The sequence below is a fragment of the Gavia stellata genome, chromosome 8 (genome assembly GCF_030936135.1).
Source record: "Gavia stellata isolate bGavSte3 chromosome 8, bGavSte3.hap2, whole genome shotgun sequence".
NCBI lineage: Eukaryota > Metazoa > Chordata > Aves > Gaviiformes > Gaviidae > Gavia > Gavia stellata.
In genome coordinates this window covers 28,738,331-28,757,426 of record NC_082601.1, presented here as the reverse complement: position 1 = coordinate 28,757,426, position 19,096 = coordinate 28,738,331, and the positions used below count along the sequence as shown (strand labels likewise).

The 19,096-nt window shown below is 37.6% G+C and overlaps 1 protein-coding gene across 1 annotated transcript in view; it reads left to right on the top strand.

The window, feature by feature from the left end:
- Positions 1–19,096, top strand: part of RAPH1 (Ras association (RalGDS/AF-6) and pleckstrin homology domains 1) — a 94,722-nt gene that overhangs the window by 57,149 nt on the left and 18,477 nt on the right. The window contains exons 5-6 of the mRNA XM_059820375.1: positions 14,121–14,198; positions 15,408–15,567. Of these exons, the coding sequence (XP_059676358.1) occupies positions 14,121–14,198; positions 15,408–15,567 (238 nt within the window). The remainder of the gene's footprint in view (positions 1–14,120; positions 14,199–15,407; positions 15,568–19,096) is intronic.

The following is a 19,096-nucleotide window of genomic DNA, read 5'->3' as shown; positions in this document are numbered from 1 at the left end:
TGGTGTTAGTAGTCTGGGAAAGTACTTGGGGCAGAAAAGTATGTTAATTTATTTGGAGAGATCGAGCATTTATACTGTCAGAGCTTTGATATTTATTTGAACTCCAGAAGTGGAGAGTGTGCTATTTAGATCCTCTGTGCGGTCCAATGTGATTGTAGTATCTTAAGAAAAAATAACAAAATATTTAGCTTCCCCTGAACAATGGAGTATACCTAGGAGCCTGCATTGAAGGCAACATCCATTCACCTCAAAGCTTGATGTTTGAGCTGAAGTCTTTTCTTTGAAATAGATTAAATGCTTTAAAACTGAATTGTGAAAGAGTAACACATTGTTATTCTAAAATGAAAATTAATTTTTTTCTTTCTCTAATGGTTTGTGCAGGTTAAATATTTAAAAAAATGTTATGTTGTTTAGCCAAGCTATAACTCCTAGAACTTGGGTTTTCCTGTTGCTTTGCTACTTCTGCTCATTCTAACTTTTTGGGTATCTGCAGTACTGCAGAATGTGTTATGCAGTGGGAAGGAGCCGTGCACAAAAGTTGTCTGGCGAAGAGCTGTTGCCTTCCTGTTTCTAGACATGTCTCTCTAGCTCAAATTCACATAGGCAGTTGTCATCATCCCTTTACTTTGCATTTACTGGCCAACACCTGTTCCCAAGAAATACCATCATTCTTTGTTTCCAGAATAACTTTCCTGTGGTTATCTGTTTTCATATTTTGCTGCAGATCTGGAAAGCAGTATTTGCAAAGTCCCCAACAGTTATTATTTTTTAAGAAATATATGGCATTCCCATTTCTGGATAGAATAAAAGTTCCTTGGTGGAGAAAAGTTCCACTGTACTTAAATGTAAGATGGCAACAGCCAAAATGACCAGTGATAGGAAGAAGGTTAAACAATCTGCCTTGAGCTTCTCTGTAGGAGAAATATTCTCCAGCAAATAGTTTTTCCTTTAAGGAGAGACTCAGTATCCCCTCTTTATCCTGACACTATTGTTGACTGATAGGCTAAGGAGGGAAGGTGGCTAAACCCTAAGGAAGAGGCTACAAATGTACGTTGTAATGTTCTTTCTACTGCAGTGCTCCATTCACCAAGAAAAAGTGATCCATATTAACTGGAGTCCGTGATGTCTGACAAGTACTCTATCAAGAAATTCTTTAAAATAATTTCCTTGAACTTGTCTTTGGATTTTTGTGTTTATTTTTGAGCTTTCAATTGAGCCAACCAATTTATTCCAGAAGTTCTGCGATAATATGTTGTAATGAGGCCATTTTAAGCTGACTTTTTGTGAAGTTAGATCTTCTGTGTAGGAAAGGATACAATTCAGAGTAAAAATGCACCTAGCAGAAATCATAAAAAGAGGATCAGTCTACCTTCAAGTTAAGCAAATCTGTATTACTCACCAGCAACGTTAGCATTGCCTCAGGCTAAACTGTTCCTTAAATCATAGCCTTTCTTAAGTATCATTGAAGTTGCTGGAAATCCTGTGTATGTAGAAAAAGCAGAATGTGTTAGTTCATTGGTCCCAAATGATATGATTATGTATGTCAGAAAGTCTAATCTGAGAATTCTCTGTGACTGTAAACAATGCACGAGACCTTTTAACTATACCTGATTCTGCATCACAAAGCTCTTTTCAGTGTGTGCTTGAGGTGTGAAAAATTTGTCACTAGGCAGCACTGCTGTGCTTCTAAAACATATGATGTAGACACAGGTGGTAATTAATCTGCAGGCAGAAAAATCTTCATTCAGTCTGTAACATAACCTGTGTCTATATTAGTGGCTAAGTATCAGGTAGAGCTGGGGCTGGAGCCTAGGTTTTACTTCAGATGCTGCATAGAGGTTTTTTTGAGCTGTAACTTTTAAAGCCTGCTAGAAACCCTTAATTACTCATCCCAGCATGTGGCAGTCACATCAAATAAACTCCTCCTGCAGGAACTGTATTCACCAAACTATTGGATATTGCCTTGCATGAAGTTGTAGACATGGTATCTTCGGTTTTTTTCAGGAGACTATACCTTATTGTGGCCTGAAGAAGAGACAGGGATTCTGTGCTGCTAATTATTAAACAAGAGTATAGTTGGCTGTTCAGTTTGTCATGCCTTGTTCTGTATAGCATTGGACTAATTAACATAAATAAAGCTGAGACAGATGCAGCCACATAGGACAAAATTTGGAGTACAGTAGTGGTACACAGGAGATATACTGTGGCACTTAACAAGAGCATTAAGTGTTAGTCTCATTTCCTTAGCAGACTTGTGACTGTGTTGTTCTGCAAATTCCCGTGGGCTGATGGTTTTGTTGTTCCTTTGTAGCAGATGCTGGAGAAGATAATCACTCTGTTAACTGTCATTAACCGATTTTTGCCTTTTGAGAAGTCCTTCTCTACTGGTTGCTATTGATCTTGCTTCCCCTTTTTAAACAGATGAAAATACATTTTCTGTTAATTTCTCTTCCAATAGAAATATGGGGATCTGTTTCTAACTTCTTGGATTATATAATTTGGACTGCAGAAGAGAAGAGAGACTTAAGTCCTTTTTTTTAAAAAAAAAAAGGAAAAAAATTGTTAAGTCAGGTTTGGATTATTATTATTATGGTAACATCTTTTTTATTTAACTATGGAAGCAGCAGCCAGTGTAGAAAGCATGAAACCAGTTCCTTGTCTCCCAGATGACCAGTTTTTAGGGGCTTTATGTTTGCGTAATGGAAGTAGAATGTTCAGTTTTAGAAGACTGGACAGGATTTTGAAAAGCATTGTAAGTGCATGTTTTCTTACTTTTATAGTTCTAAATGTCTTTAAAAATAAGGTGTCTATTGCAGAAAAGAAACCAGTAGCAGGTAAGCAAAACTTTTCTTAATTCTGTTGTGTGATGTTTTGTATAGGGGAAGATTAAAATAGTGTCTTCTGTTAGCACAATTGCTTTTATACTAATGTGATAGGCTCGTAGTATTTGGGAATGTTCACGTTTTTATGGGAGGGAAATAAAGTGATGATGTAGGGGTTTTTTTCCTTAACCTCTACTTTATCTTCTGTAATCAAGACACTATAAAATTACTGTACTGACTTCTTTTGACTTATGTTCTTTCTCTTTCTTTCTGCACAAGCACTCCTATTTGGACAGGGAAACCTCCCTCCTTCTGAGAAACATTGCAGGAAAGCCTTCTCATTTGCTGACCAAGGTGATGCTTCTTTCCACCTGTATGTGACTATTTCTATGTAGAAAGAATGCTTTTGGTGTGTGCTATACTCCTCCCACCCCTGCCCTTTCCAGGAACTTGTGCGTTTACTTACATGATTTTCCTCATTGTCCAAGGTGCTTTTAAAGGGTGAATTTTATTGTTTGTTTCTGTGGATTTATCAAAGTGTTCAAGTTCTTGGCAAATACTTAATAGCCATGTCAGCAGGTAAAATGCCTTAGTTGAAAAGGAAATGTACCGAGCTAGGTGGTCTTTTGTTCCTATTCCCATTCACTAATTTAAAAAAATAAAAAAGATCACAACTGTGGAAAATATGTGGGAGTATTCAGTACTGTTAAAAGGCAGTAGCATCCTTAAAATAAGTTCTTTTGTTGTATTGAAGATAAATTGTAGTAAGTAACAGGATTTCTTTTTTTAACATTTTGAATGCTGTCTTGATATAATGTGGAGAGAATATCCTAGTAAGACAATGGTCTAATGAGCCATGTATGTACAAATCCTGATTATACATTAATTTTCTTTACAGGAAAGAGGTCAGTAATGTACTATGAGAGCACAAATTGCCATTCACTTTCTCTGGTTCAGTTTAAGAATTACATTTTCTATACATATTTCTTTTGAAACTAGAGTAGGAGGGATGGAGCAAGCTATACATCTCCTTGATGAAAAAACAAGCTGGGATGAAAAACATACAGCTTCACGTTGTTGAGAAAACTTTGAATGTTCGGTAGCTGAGGTGTCAGACATGTTTGATGCTAATACCTACTGCAAACCACTCCTTGGGTTATTTTTCTAAAGTAGACACTCTAGAGGAGAAACCCCAGGCAAGCCTGAAGTGACAAAATATACTGTGGTGACCTCAAAATAATGAGGATAATGTTTGCTGGGCATAAGTAGTCTGATTTTCCAATAAAAGTTTAGAACTATTTTACTGGTTTTTTTCTTAAATACCTTATCATTCATCTGAAAATGCTCAGCATGCATCTTGACAAGAAATTTTCGGGCTGTCTTCTAGAGGAGTATAAACAGCCAAAACCAAGTAATTTTCTGCTCTTGTGATTGTTTTGCTTAAAATTAAAGTCCATACCTCTTTCCTTCCCCGCTGCCCCCTCCCCCCCCATCACCTCCTTGCCCCCGCATTCCCAGCAAAGCAAACAGCCAACAAAACAGCAAACCTTGTTTGATTGCAAATAGATTAACAACGGCTGTGGTACAAACAGAAACCATAGTTTTCTCTTTCATCTCTGTGTGTTTTCATATCCTCCCTTGTGGTTATTTATATATGGCGTGAGTGTTGGTTAGCATACGGAGCTTCAAAAAAAAGCATAAAATACTATGTCCATTGCATCATATGACTGTGAACTACCTCATATCAGTGACATAGACTTCTGAAGTTAAATGTTTGGATTTATAAATCTTTGTCTTGGCTTATTAGATTTTGTAGCCCTTTGAGTTAACGTGCTTATGGTGAGCTTGCTGATATTCTGAGAATGTTTGTTGTTACCTCAGTTTAGGACTGTCTCACTACAGCTGTGCCCTATACTTCTGATTACTGAGCACACAGTCATGCTATGGATACTTACTGGTTCTCTTCTGACCTCCTGCAGAGAGAAATATCTTTAGTAAAATGGTGAAATGGAGGTCCACTTTGCTGCTTAGATATCTTCAGCTTGCTGTAACATTAGATAAGCCCCAGTATGAGAGAAGCAGTCCCAAGGAATCAGGCTTTTCCTTGCAATTGTAGCGAGGTGTTAGATCAATTAACTATAGGATCATGTTGCAGCTCTATGCTGGTGTCTCTGGTGTGTCAACTATTTCGTATTGTCTTAATGTTTCTTGTATTCTTCCTCTTCTTTCATCTGTCTACCTCTTATATTGAGACTAGAGACACTTTGGGGGAATGATTATACCATTTTTGTCCTGTGGTAATACAACTAATTCTAAAAATTCTAGTCATGGACTAGATTCCTTTTGCATTACAACCATGCACAAACATGGTTCCTGTCACAGCATAGGGCAGATCTCAGCACAGAAATGATCTATTTATTGTGGTGGTCTCTTCATTTTTAACCATACTTCTGTGTGTTATTGTTCACACAGCATTCAAACCTTTTTTTTGAAAGGAGAAACAAGTGAATATTGAAAATAAAACAATGTATCTTTCATGTCAAATCTGCAATCCCCTGTAGGGTTGGAATTAAGCCATCAAATGAATCACAGAATCACTAAGGTTGGAAAAGACCTGTAGGATCATCAAGTCCAACCATAAAAAAAAAAGACACCAAAACCACCCACAAACCACAAAACACACCACCACCCACACCACACAGCACCGTGCCCATCAGATGCGTACTGAACACTAAGCTTATGGCTGTGAAATATAAAGCACATGTGAATAACTTTGAGAGTGTATTCAGGGCTCAAATATATCCCAGTTTGGGACATGAAAACAGGAACTAGAAATGTAACAGGCTGGATTTTGAAGTTACCATTTCTTCTACCATTCTGATGCATGTGAAGCTGAAACTACATTCAGGAAGCCAGATGATGGTGATTTAATGACGTAATGCTTCAGATATGTATGTCAGCATCTGGAGAAAAGGAATCATGTTATGCCTTCTCTTCCCAAATATCTAGTACTTCATTCTTCTTTTCTTGTTGACCTGAAAGGCAAATATTCTTCTTATGAATGTTGATTCCCCTGGCTTGTAGATTTTAGTTACTACACACCGTAATCCCTTCAGACCTTTGAATAAATCAGTTGTGAAGTTGGCTTCGTGCATCTTAGGTCAAACTGATTCAGACGTCCTCATTCTTGAATGAAGCATCTGTTCGAGAGTTTTTTTTAAATGCAGTTTAAAAATACAGCAATTTATTTCTAATCTGCAAAGGATGTAAGCATGATCTGAAAACTCCAGCCTTCTGCAGCTGCTTTTTGAGGAAGTTGTGATGGCCACACCTGGAAACCACATAAAGGATGTAGGTGGTTAGTAGCAGGGTTTTATGCAACACTGAAAGTTATGATGTAAAATTTTTATTCAACAAGCTGCTTTGTACTAATCCTGTGTGATTACTGTGATGTTCCTGTGTAGTTTTAATGTCACCTTTGTCATGGAATGAATCATAATAAGCTATTGTGGATACATTGTTAGACAAACAGCCTGTGTTCTCAAATCTATGTTTCTGCCCTGTTCTGCATATTGGTTGAACCTTTTTTGTCTAGCTAAAACGCCTTACCAGTCAGTCCTAGTGCCTCATCTGTTATGTTTTAGTCTTCTTTCCACTCTCAAACTTCCTTACTGTGGTTTCTAAGGCCTATTCTCCCTCCTAGTTTCTTTGTTTTTTCCTCTCCCCTTTCTTTTTCCTGGTTCCAGATCTAGTACCTTTTCTTCTATAATTATTTGCCTTAGGTAGCCCCAGTTAGAAGCCTGGCCTTGAGCTGTTACAAGACAAGGTCCTATTCAGAGGCAAGCAGGAAGATAATATAGTGCAGATGGATGCTTTGGGGGATAAAGAGCCAGTGAAATTCCTTGCAAATGCATTTTGGTTCTTTTTTTTCTTTATTGCTACTAGCTTTGTCAAATCTAGTTTGAGTATTCTTTCAGGGGGACAGCAGAATGTATGTCCCTGCTCAATAAGATTCTGTTCTGCCATACCTTGAAGCATACCTTCAAAATGGCATGAAGTATAGTTGGAGGCCATTAACCAGTGGTGCACCCCAGAGGTCAATACTGGGTCCAATACTTTTCAACATCTTCATTAATGATCTGGATGGTGGGGCAAATGCTAACCCTAATTTCTGGCTCAGGCTTGGACTAAGTCCCTCATCTCTGGCCCACACCAAAAACTAATCCTCAGCACTGATCTCTTTTGCTCAACCCTAACCCTATAGACAAGCTAACCCTCATAGACAAGCTGTTGATGTATGGGCTGGATAAGGAGACTGTGAGGTAGACTCAAAACTGGCTGAATGGCTGGTCCCAGAGGGTGGTGATCAGTGGCACCAAGTCTAGTTGGAGGGTGATAACTAGTGGTGTCAATACTGAGTCCAGTCCTCTAACATCTTCATTACTGATCTAGACGATGGGGCAGAGTGTGCCCTCAGCAAGTTTGCTGATGACACCAAACTGGGAGGAGCAGCTGTGATGCCAGAGGGTTGTGCTTCCATCCAGAGGGACCTCGACAGGCTGGAGAAATGGGCTGACAGGAACCTCACAAAATTCAAAGGAAGGAAGTGCGAAGTTCTGCACTTGGGGAGGAACAACCCCATGCACGAGTCCATGCTAGGGACAACGCAGCTGGAAAGCAGCTTGGCGGAAAAGGGCCTGGAGGTTCTGGTAGGCACCAAGTTGACCATGTGCCAGCAATGTGCCCTTGCGGCAAAGAAGGCTGATGATATGATATCTCGGGCTGCTTTGGGAGGAGTGTGGCCAGAAGGTGGGTGGAGGTGATCCTTCGCCTCTACTCGGCACTAGTGAGGCCACGCCTGGAGTTGTGTGTCCAGTCTGGGCTCCCCAGTACAAGAGACATACGTAGCTGCTCAAGAGTCCAGCAAAGGGCCACAAAGATGATGAAGGGACTGGAGTGTCTCTCCTGTGAGGAAAGGCTGAGAGAGCTGGGGCTGTTCAGCCTGGCAAAGAGAAGGCTCAGGGGGGTCTCATCAATGTGTACAAATACCTGAAGGGAGGGTTTAAAGAAGACGGACAGAGCCAGGCTCTTTTCAGTGGTGCCCAGTGACAGTACCGGAGGCGATGGGCAAAAACTGAAACACAGGAGGCTCTGTCTGAACATCAAAAACCACTTTTTTACTGTGAGGGTGACTGAGTACTGGCACAAGTTGCCCAGGGAGTTTGTGGAGTCTCCATCCTTGGAGATGCTCTGAAGCCATCTGGACATGGTCCTGGGCACCTGGCTGTAGGTGGCTCAGCTTGAGCAGGGGAGTGGGACAAGATGCCTTCAGCCATTCTTTGAAAATTGGGAAAAACAGGTTTTCCAGCGATAGGGACATCCACATTTTTTTGATATGGACAAACTTAACTTTTGCTTTTCTTCATCCTTTGAGGTAGCTGAGGTACTGGTTTTGCATTCTTTCTTCCTCAACTTCAGTTTGAGATACACACTAGCATCACAGTTTTCTTCCCCACCAGTTGGTTTAGTGATATTACAAGCAAATAAAATTCTGATCTTGTTAAAGTTGCACAGTGGTCCTCTAATAAGAACTAGCACTACCAGGTTTGTCTGTGAAAATTTCTTTGCATCACACTTCTGACATTAACACTTTGCCAAATAGTGTATGTTGCTGTAGTATGGTCCAAGATCATTGGGGAGTTTGTGAAAAGTGTAAGTACTGGATAATTTTGATCAAGCACAGGGGAGGTTGTGGAGAGATTCACAGATGCCATTATGCATGTAAGTTCATAAGCACCTGCCATCTATCTCTTTGCCTTTGTTCTTTGCCCTAACAAGACTTTGGGGGAAAAGATCCCTTCTGTAGGAACTTGTGACAAGGGCCAGTGTGACTTTGAGATGCATTTAAAATGCAACTGCTGCTTTCAAGTTTCGATTCAGAAGCCATCATCTGTGTTGGAGTTAGTCTTCTAATAGCAAAGAACTTATGAATGGTACACAGAAGTAGAACAAAGGAAAAATATGGTACTACCCCAGTGTAGTGTCATTGTAATATTTAAAAACTTCTCAGGTAAATAATTCTCAGGCACAACCCCCAAAACAATGCTACTGCTTTACATGCATTTCCATATTTATTAACATAATACAATATGGTGACAAGTCATGAATGCGCCAGAGGTATAGAAAACTATTAAGTTGGGAAGGAAGAAGGAGAAAATGTGGGATGAGTCTACATTAGGGAGAATGGACCCCTCACCAGGAAAATGGCTGCTGTGCCTTCGCATTTAGTAAGCTTTGAAAGAGAGTAATATCTTGTTTCCCTTTCTGCTTTACTCAGATACAGGTTATTCTGGGTTATTTTGAGAAGAAATGCAATAAAACATATGTTTTGAGACTGGTCATGAACTACTACTGTAAACACAAGTTCACTGTTTATAAATGGGCTGTGCCACCATTGCCACACATTGTTTTCTAGGGTAGGGGTCTTCTGCCTGTCCTCATGAGTTTTTCAAGAAATACAGAAGAGCTGCTGTTAATACTCACTCATTCAGCTTTCCCCTTCCAGTGCTGATCACATACGCACTTGTTCTAGTGTTCCTTTTTTTTAAATAATAAATGAAAACAACTAACAGAGAACACTTCGTTAATGTCATTAACGTTCTCATTGATCCATATTAAACATGGGGCTAATAAAGATGTCTTGAGTTTTGGGGAATTGGGTACAAATGGAGATGTTAATATGGTGTACTCAGGCAACAGGAACCTGTGTTTCAATAAAAACTCTGCAGGAAGGAGATTCCTTGCAAAACAGGTGATTGCCTTTCTACCTGAGGCTGGACTAGCTGGGAAAATAAACAGTGGGTACCTACTTTTAGTCCTTCAGAAGTCAATGCTACTTGTGTATTTAGTTCTTACTTGCATTCAAAGAAAGACTTCAGAGAAAAGTTTCAAATATTAGATGTAAAAGAAATTTCTTCTTTTATGCATCTTGTGATCTATATATTTGCCCTGCTAACTTAAGTGAAATGTGGACTTTTTTTACTTACGTCTTCTCATTTAGTTACTAGCTTTCCTAAATACTGTAACCTTTCTTAAGTGATTTTCCCCCCCTTTTTTCCATTCCGCTTGTGATCTCCGTAAAAGGAATCAGTTAATGACACTTTTAAAATGTACAATGAAACAAAAAATAAAACCCCAAGCTAGAAATGTGAGGCATAAAATCATTTGAGCAAGGTCAGCTCTGTCATAGCATACATCTTGCATAGTTAATGTTACAACACAGCTGGAATATCTGTTACTGCACATTTAACTGGAAACTGGCGCAGGAGACTGTGATTGTTATATTAAGGAAATCTTAACTTTAGATTTTTTGGGGTTATTCTTTCCAGTATTCCAGTATAGACTGAAATTATTGAAAACTGAGTTCTGGTATAAAAATACAGAGAAAAACTCATTAATTTAAGACCATGGCATTGGAGAGCTGTACTTTTTCAATTTTAGTTTACAATATGTTAGGATATTTTGGATGAACAAGTGTGTAACATAAGTATGTTGCCAAGCATTCTTTAAATCAGGTGTGATGTTCTATATAACCAGAAGTAATCTCAGCTCAAAGCTTTAAAATGCAAGTATAATCACAGAATCACTACGGTTGGAAAAGACCTGTAAGATCATCAAGTCTAACCATCAATTAACACCACCATGCCCACTGAACCATGTCCCACAATGCCTTGTCCACACGTTCCTTGAACACCTCCAGGGATGGTGACTCCACCACCTCCCTGGGCAGCTTATTCCAGTGTTTCACCACTCTCTCAGTAAAGCAATTTTTCCTAATATCCAGCCTGAACCTCCCCTGGTGCAACTTGAGGCCATTTCCTCTTGTCCTGTTGCTAGTCACTTGGGATAATAATACTCCTGAAGTCATCCTGTTAAAGTGAGGAACTTACGTTGCAATTTTACAGTGATGTGTACTGCTACTAAAAGAGAATATCCTTTTCCTGTCAGAGATGGAAATGACACTCCTTTATGTTTTGTGTTTTTATGCAGTGGGTGTATGTATGTATCTCCTTGTATCTTCTTTATGCTTTTCCATAGCGTTTATGTGACCATAAAGGCAGTCTTATCAAGGAGTGGATTCTGCTGAATCTTTCTGCTGTGTTAATTTTCAACTGGATCAGCTCCCTGACTGAATTGTCTGTGTGGCCACAGCAGCACTATGACTGCTGTAACTGAGAAGTAATGCTGTGCAAGGGAGACGGGTCTATAAGCCATTTCAGGGATTTACATTGGTATATGCCACTTGTGAAACCATGACCTAGGCAGTAGTCCTGCCATTTATGTGCATGTTTATGACCCTTTGGCAACCTAACTTGCATCACTGTTACTGGAAGGGTTTACTAGCAAAGGAGAAAGAAATACCCAAGTTCAGTGTGATTGGACTGTATGTCCTGGCCTTGTTAGTTTGTGGTGTTGAATAGTTTACAGCTGCAGTCAGGCATTTTTGCCACCTGTCACCTTTCTCTGTGTGCAATGAAAAATGTTGTTAGCTTAGTACAAGCTGATGGATTGCACATGCTTCCTCCCATTGAGGAGTTGTCTTGGTTCCATATGTGGGGGAGGAGAGCCTGTCTTTGTGTCTAAGAGCAGTTTTGGGGTGCCTTTGATGGGGAGGGGATGTGGATGGCTGTTTTCTTGGGTCATTAGGAGAGAAGTAGAATAAATTGTTGTGAGTTTTGAAGAATTCTGTTGTTATTAAATTATTTTATTAAGTAATAAAAATAGATAGTTCCTCCTCTTGCTCCAATGAAACATCATTTGTCACATCAGCAATGATGCAACAGTGACCTGAGCACTAACTATAAAGCAAAACTTGAATAACTTAAAATCCTTGACTACTGTGTGCTTTCAGAAATTTCTAATTCTTGCTTCCTTTTCCTCTGTGCATTTCCAGTAAGTAGATTCAGACCTCTCTATTTGTTGCTGGTTGAAACCGGTTCTTATTTTTATAATCGTAATTCTGGGGTTTTCTTAAATTTAAACTGACATTGTTAAACTCTAGTAAAGTATAAAAGCCCGGATCTCTGGACCCACATTAAAATTGAGTGGAAAATGAAAAGTAATTGGTAGGCATTAAAATAGTAAATCCTCAAAATCTTTTTTGGTCTAGATATTTATTTATTTTTAAAGGCATTTTGGGGAATGATGGATTATAAACTTTGAGACGACAAACATATTTTAACTGTGTTGGCACAGGTATGTGAGAGACCCCCAGCTGATTCCTTGTTGCTGCCTGTGCGCTGTGGCTGTAAAGTGCTCCTGCTGGGGTTCGCTATAGATAGTTGCATTGCACAGGTGTACAGGGAAATGGGGTGGAAAATTGTGCTGCTTGACTTCAGTGAAAAGCAAAACCAAATGTGCTGTCAACCCTTATACAGCAATAAAGGTTTATGGTTGGGTTAATGAGCAGCTTTTTAAAATCGTAAATTAAAGTTTCTCCAAATGTATGATAAAAAAAGTCTTTTGCTCTTGCTGATTTCATAAAGCACAGGTGCATAGCATCACGTTTAGAAACTTACAAATGTTTAAAGCCTTGGGTTTTAGTAATAATTTATTTCTACAGATGGAAACAGTTAAGGAAGAGGAAGAATATTTTAGAGTTCTAAGTGTGTTTTACATTTAAATGATTCTAGGTTTTCGTGGCACTGTTTGTTTGTTTTTAATAGAATGCTAATCTGATTTACCCTTTCTAAGCTATATGACACCATCATTATGGTGAATAAAAAGCCATATTTCCCTGTAGACTAATAAAAACCTATGTCCCTAGGTAATTGAGTTCCCAGATAATGTTTCAAGCTCACATTATTTCTGCTTGTGTCATCTTACTGGTTCATTTTATTGAAAAGAATTATGTTTCTCACAAGGCAGCCTATTGTCCTGTCTAGCTGATGTTTTTTCCGATGCAGTGTGGTCACAGATGTGAGGGAACACAAGCTGTTAAGTTAGAGTGCAAGAAGTAGCATAGGGAATACCCTTTAGCAGTTGATAGGAATATTAGTAATTCACTGAGAAGTGGAAAACTTAAACTCTGTGGATTTCAGGATCGCTGAATCTTGACTTTTGCAAGAAAAGCAGCCATCTAAACACATGGTAAAGAAACCACGAGTCACATTCATAGAAGAAAGCAATGCAGAACTAAATGTCTATGGCATGCTGAGTATTGTTGTGATGGGCTGCACTGCTTTTGATCTGAGAAAAATCTTAATTTTTTTTCCTGAGGAGATTGAATATTTTGAAGGGGATTTGTTTATTTATTTAATATGTTTGTTTATTGTTCTAGAAATTTTTAAATAATTATGATGCTTTTAGATATTAGCTACAATGAACATCCACAATTTAAGATTTATAAAATCTGAAACCTGCATATGGCATCTTAAAAAGAGTGGTTGCTTGTTTAGCTGTGTATTTCAAATCTGCTTTCAACAGAAATATCAATAATGTCCAGAAATTAAAAACCAGTATTGCTAGTCTTACAATATACAGATTTCTTTAGCATCATCAGATAGAATAGATTTAAATTATCTGAATTTTTAATGCATTCCCAGTTGTAACAAAAATAGATTTCTTAAAGAGCATCAAAGAAAAGAATGCTCGTTTGCTTTATGTGTCTTAAAATACTTAAAGCGAGGAGTAATACAGCCTGGATTTAGTAAAGATAAAGGGAGTGTTCAATCTATTTACTTATTGCAAACAGATTTAATTGTTTAAAATCTTCCAAACCAATGCACATAGTGTGGAATCCTATTTATAGCATTTGTTTTCCATACTTTCTGTGTGCTGTTGAATTCTGATATTAGTCAGTGTGCTATTTATGTTTTATGTTGATCAACCAAAAATCTATTGGGTATACTCAATTGTACTCTCTTGTTGAATATGTATTGTCCAAATCTATGACTGTAAATACATGATATGCTGAAATATTTGGTATCAATGCACAAGGCTGCTTACAATATGGAAGAACAGAGAAATTCCAAATGTGTCTATACAAAACACATACCTCCAGTATGTCCTTTTGGAGATAATGGCAGTTGTATTTCAAATGTTAGATATATATATAGTAGCACTTTTTGTCTTAAAAAATAATAGTCTTCATCATTGCTAAGAAATAGCTGAGGATTTATAGGTGGGTAAATCAGCATTTCAGTTCGTGTTTTGAAGCATGATAGCCTCAAAATTAAATCCACTAAAACCAGACTGAAGTTTGCGTTAACTGGAATTCTGTATGTTGTGTCCCCCTAGGAGGAACAGGCTGCTAAACTCAAAGCTGAGAAGATTAGGGTTGCGTTAGAGAAGATTAAAGAGGCACAAGTGAAAAAGGTAAGTTATTTAACTGGTTTGTAAGATACTTATTCACCTGGAAAACGCAGGCAAAATTCTTCTTATTTGTGTCTATTACCCTAAAGTTGCCCTACATAAAATAGGAGCACTGTAGTGTTCTGATGATGAGTGATAACATACTTTCTCAACTAGACTGGACCTAATCAAGAAAATCCTAGCATGTGGAATAACATGATGTTTTTCTTAAAGAATAGCTTATTTTGTAGCTAGCACATATTAAGAAGACTTTGTCAACTTCCACCCAGAGTTGAAATGAAGGTCCAGCCTCCTGAGATTGTTTTTGTGTATTAAGCAGTCACACATTTAAAATTTAGGTCTGTTTTCTTTACAGACCTCTTCCCATTATGTATAGCAGGATTTTCCAATGATAAATGGAATACGAGCATTCCAGACTACAGACAGGGGTTACCAAGTGGCAAAAGTCTACTGATATTACTTGATGCGCTATCAAAGAATATGAAGTGTTCCCTTGAAATTTAGCATTCTTACTTTACGTTTGGAGGTTTTCAGTAGCTTAAAATACCTTTTACATTTAGTGTTTCTATATCAAAAGCTGAAAAACTGTCCTGGCTGGAAGATGGGAATTAACAAGCCAATCAGTGTATTACAACTAGTATGTTTTAGCTTTTCCAGCTGAACAAGGTGTAAAAAAGGAAGCATAATGATTGGCAAGAAGAATCTATTGTCTTAAGTTTTTTGATTTGTTAAAAAAATGGCTGCATTTTTCTTTCTGGACAGTGGCCTCTTTAGAGTGCCTAAGAAAAGCTATTGTTGCAAATCTGAAAAATTCTATTCTATGGAGGATTGTGCAGAACTCTCTATCTATATTTGTTCCACCTAGATAGGTGAGAAAAATTGTCACAAAACCACTTTATTAATAAGAACAGGACACTTTGGCAGGAGGGTTTTTTTTTTCCTCCTTAACACGCAACTAAAGCATGTTGTCATTGTATTGGGAAGACCTTTATATTTACTGTCTTATTGAAGGAGAACGGTATCTTGTTAAGTGTCCGTGATAGAAATATCTGACCATTATTTATGGCTTTTTACATTTTGAGTGAGTATTTTGATTGAACTTAATATTTTATGTCACTTTAACAGAAGAAGAAACAAGATCTTAAAAAACATGGGTTTGTTTGAAATGTGGGAAATTAATCCTTCTTGTTTTCCTAATTTTTTGCTTAATAGTTGGTGATCAGAGTCCATATGTCTGATGACAGCTCAAAAACAATGATGGTGGATGAGAGGCAGACAGTGAGACAAGTGTTAGACAATCTGATGGACAAATCCCATTGTGGTTACAGTTTAGACTGGTCATTGGTGGAAACCATCTCTGAATTGCAAATGGGTAAGTAATAATTATAAACATTTATAATTCTTATCTATTCGTGTAATACTTGCCTGTATCTATGTCCTCAAATGATTTAAATTCTTGTCTTCATAATGTTCATCATCCCATTCATTCACGTAACAAAGCTCATGAACGACATTGTTTCAGAATGATCTGGAAGTGTTTTCTTTCACATTAAAAGTATGTCTAAATTCTAAGGTGTGATACAGGAATTTTACTGATGTCTAGTCACTGAGCCTCTTGGTTTTGATAAGTTCCCCACAGAAGAAAGAGGTAAGGAATTAAAAATTTACCGTGCATCTTCCTCTTTGTAAATAGTGGTTTGTACTGTTCCTAATAGGTGTTATTACAAAAAGCTGTCTGCATTTTTTTTCTATTAAATATTTTAATGCTATTGGCAATATGGCTCTAAGGGCTGTTAAAGCTCCTTTGTGCTGCATTGCACAAACCACAATGTAAGTCGTTCATTTAGCCAAAGGATATAGCATCTGAATGTAAAAGAAGGGGAAAAATGATAGAAAAACAATATTATTAATCCCCATTATCAGAGAAGAATTACATCAAAGAGCTGTTAAGCACCTTACCTGTTGACTAAAGAAGAGCCCAGAACTGAAGTGAAATATCTTGATAGGACAAGAGGAAATGGCCACAAGTTGCATCAAGGGAAGTTTAGACTGGATATTAGGAAAAATTTCTTCGCTGAAAGTGTTGTCGGACACTGTGACAGGCTGCCAAGGGAGGTGGTTGAGTCACCATCCCTGGAGGTTTCCAAAAGAAAAGTGGATGAGGTGCTTAGGGACATGGTTTAGTGGTGGACTTAGCAGGGTTAGGTTTATGGTTGGACTTGATGATCTTAAAGGCCTTTTCCAACCTAAATGATTCTATGATTTCAAATTAAAATACAAATTAGTATTTCCTCTTTCTTTTGGTGAAACCTTTTCTATTTCAGGGAGTGTGGCATGTTAACTTTGCTTATTGTTAGACAAAAAAGGCCATTGTAGGGTGACAAGGTATCCTTTGAATCCTCTACCTTTCATATGAAAAATAACATCTTACTAGGCTCAAAACATTAAAATTTTAATAAATAAAATCTTAAAAGTTGCCCAGTTTTGAAACCAGAAAGAATTTGCACAAATTCTATGTAAATTCAAATTAGGTATATAAAAACCAAAGGTGTAATTCTGTAAAATTTTACCAATGAAAATAGTGTGAATAAATAACCTTATTAGTTCTGCAATAGTTTTATGTTTCTATCACTGAAAAATCTCTGAATTGGGTAGGTAGGCAGGATCCTGAACTCAAGGCTCAACCAGGGGTCTTTCCCATCCTAGATTTGCTTTCATAAGACACTTCCTTTCCCTGTGCAGCCTGGAAAGAATAAAGGAAAAAATACTGGAAAAATTATTTTCAACTTCTGTTAGAAACAAAGAGCTAGGCTGCACAGAAAGATAAACTGGTATTTATCCAAATTAGCAGTGTGACTGAATTAAGATTATTTTGAAATGAAACTAGGGTTAACAAATCTCTCTTGTTGGGTATTTTGCAAGTATATGCATGCCCTACTGTAAGGGCTCAGTGACCTACTGGGAATGACAGAATTTGACTGCTGTATTGAAAGAGTTTCAAGCTAAAGAGCAACATCTATTATAATTACAGAATTTTAAATCGAGACTACAACATGATAAACCTAAGAGAAATGCAAGAGGGTAGAATTCAGTTTCCTCTTTCATTTTTCAGTTTGGCTTTCCTTGATACATGGTAGGGCAACTGTTAGGTAGTTTTTCATAGATTTCACATACGTGTTTTTTTAAAAGACAATCCAGAATGCAGCCTATTTGATTCATATATTTTATAGTGGAACTTGAAAAACAGATGAAAAAATGATTACAACAAAGCCCTCACCCTATGTACTATTCTGTATTGTATTTTATTTTGCCAGTGGTTCATCTTTTGAAATATTTTTCCTGGCAATGCCTATGTAAGAGGAAGGAACTTCTTTATTATAGTATTTTCCTTTAGCAAGACACGGAAGACCTATGTACCTTTACAGTGTATTTTACCACGTTGTCTTGTCAGTTGATTGCTCATTAATTACAAAGTTATGTGGTCTGCTTCAAGTGTGTGTGGTTAACTAGTTTTTGAGGAGTCTGGTTTATGTACCTGTATGTGAAGTAGAAGGCCACCTGTTACTATCTAATGGTTTAACCAGGAGCTTTAGATGTACTTTCAGAAGAACTCAGGGTTGTTATTTCCAGAATGCAGAATGAAATGCTTTGCCCAGTTTTACCCTGCAAGTTGGTAACAGAAACAACTCTGTAAGGTTTCTTTTGGTTGGAACAAAGGTTGTTTTCATTTTTTCAGTTAGAGCAGAGTATGTCTATGAAGTATCTGTGAGTTACAATGTTTTAATTTTAGAGGGTATGTTTAATAATAGGTACATTGCATTATATGCAGTTTTACATACTATAGGTACATACAGACTCAGTGAATAAGTTGTTTCGTGTTTGAGTTCAGTTATTGTTCTTCTTGTAATAACAGTTGATATGTTTTGAAAGCTATCCAGTTTCACTAACGAGGCTGCAGTGAGATTTTAGCATTTGTATCACAGTCCTCTGAAGTTTTATGTTTTGTTCTTTTGGTAGGTAACACCTTTTTTACTTTCTTGGAAGACGCTATTGCTGTATTGCTGATACAGCTTGATGGAAGTTCTGAGTTGTAACTCGAAAGCTTCTTAGAGAGATCTCACTGAAACCTCAGTAATGTTGTGTTGTCATCTCAAACCATAATTCATTCCCTACAGATGACATTTTGTTGCATTCACTCTGCTTAGTATTCTTAATTACCGAAGTTGAGATGTCATCTGTCATCTCAGTCTTTATTAGTGCTAGCTCCTAGGCCTGCATGTGATTGGTGCCATACACCCTCTGTAAAAACGTGGTGTCATTGATTTTGTGGGAAAAACCACGTTCTGCTTTCAGATGCAGTTGAAAGGCCAAGCAAGTCCCAAAGGATTCTAGAAGAAATAATTTGCTGAAATGCCACTGTGTGGCCTATGTGAAGAGGAACAAATTGCAGAAAGCAAGATTCTACTTCATTGTCTTAGAAAGGAGGAGAAAGTTAGTCCAGTGGTTTCCTAAAGATGTATTCTTCCTTATTTATTTTAGAGTAAGCGTTTTCAGATACTTCTCTGCCATTTCAGTAAATTCTCCTCTTTTTTCTTCCTCTCTTCTCTCTTGCCTATTTTCAGTATATTGTACTAGTGATAACTATTTCAACAGAGACTCAAAGCTCAGACTTCTCAGAAGCCATTGTTGATACATCATTTATTCAGCAAGATAGATTGTAAGAAATAGACAGTGTCAGTTTTCAGACTTCTTCTGCAATACCATGGATATTCTGCATTTCAGAAGCATTTTATTTTCCCTCTGATCATTGTCTATTACTTTTTTTGATACTTTAGGAGTGAGATAGTGATTTGGGATGTGGAAGCAAATTTTGTGCTGAAAAAGCTGCCTAATAAATTCCT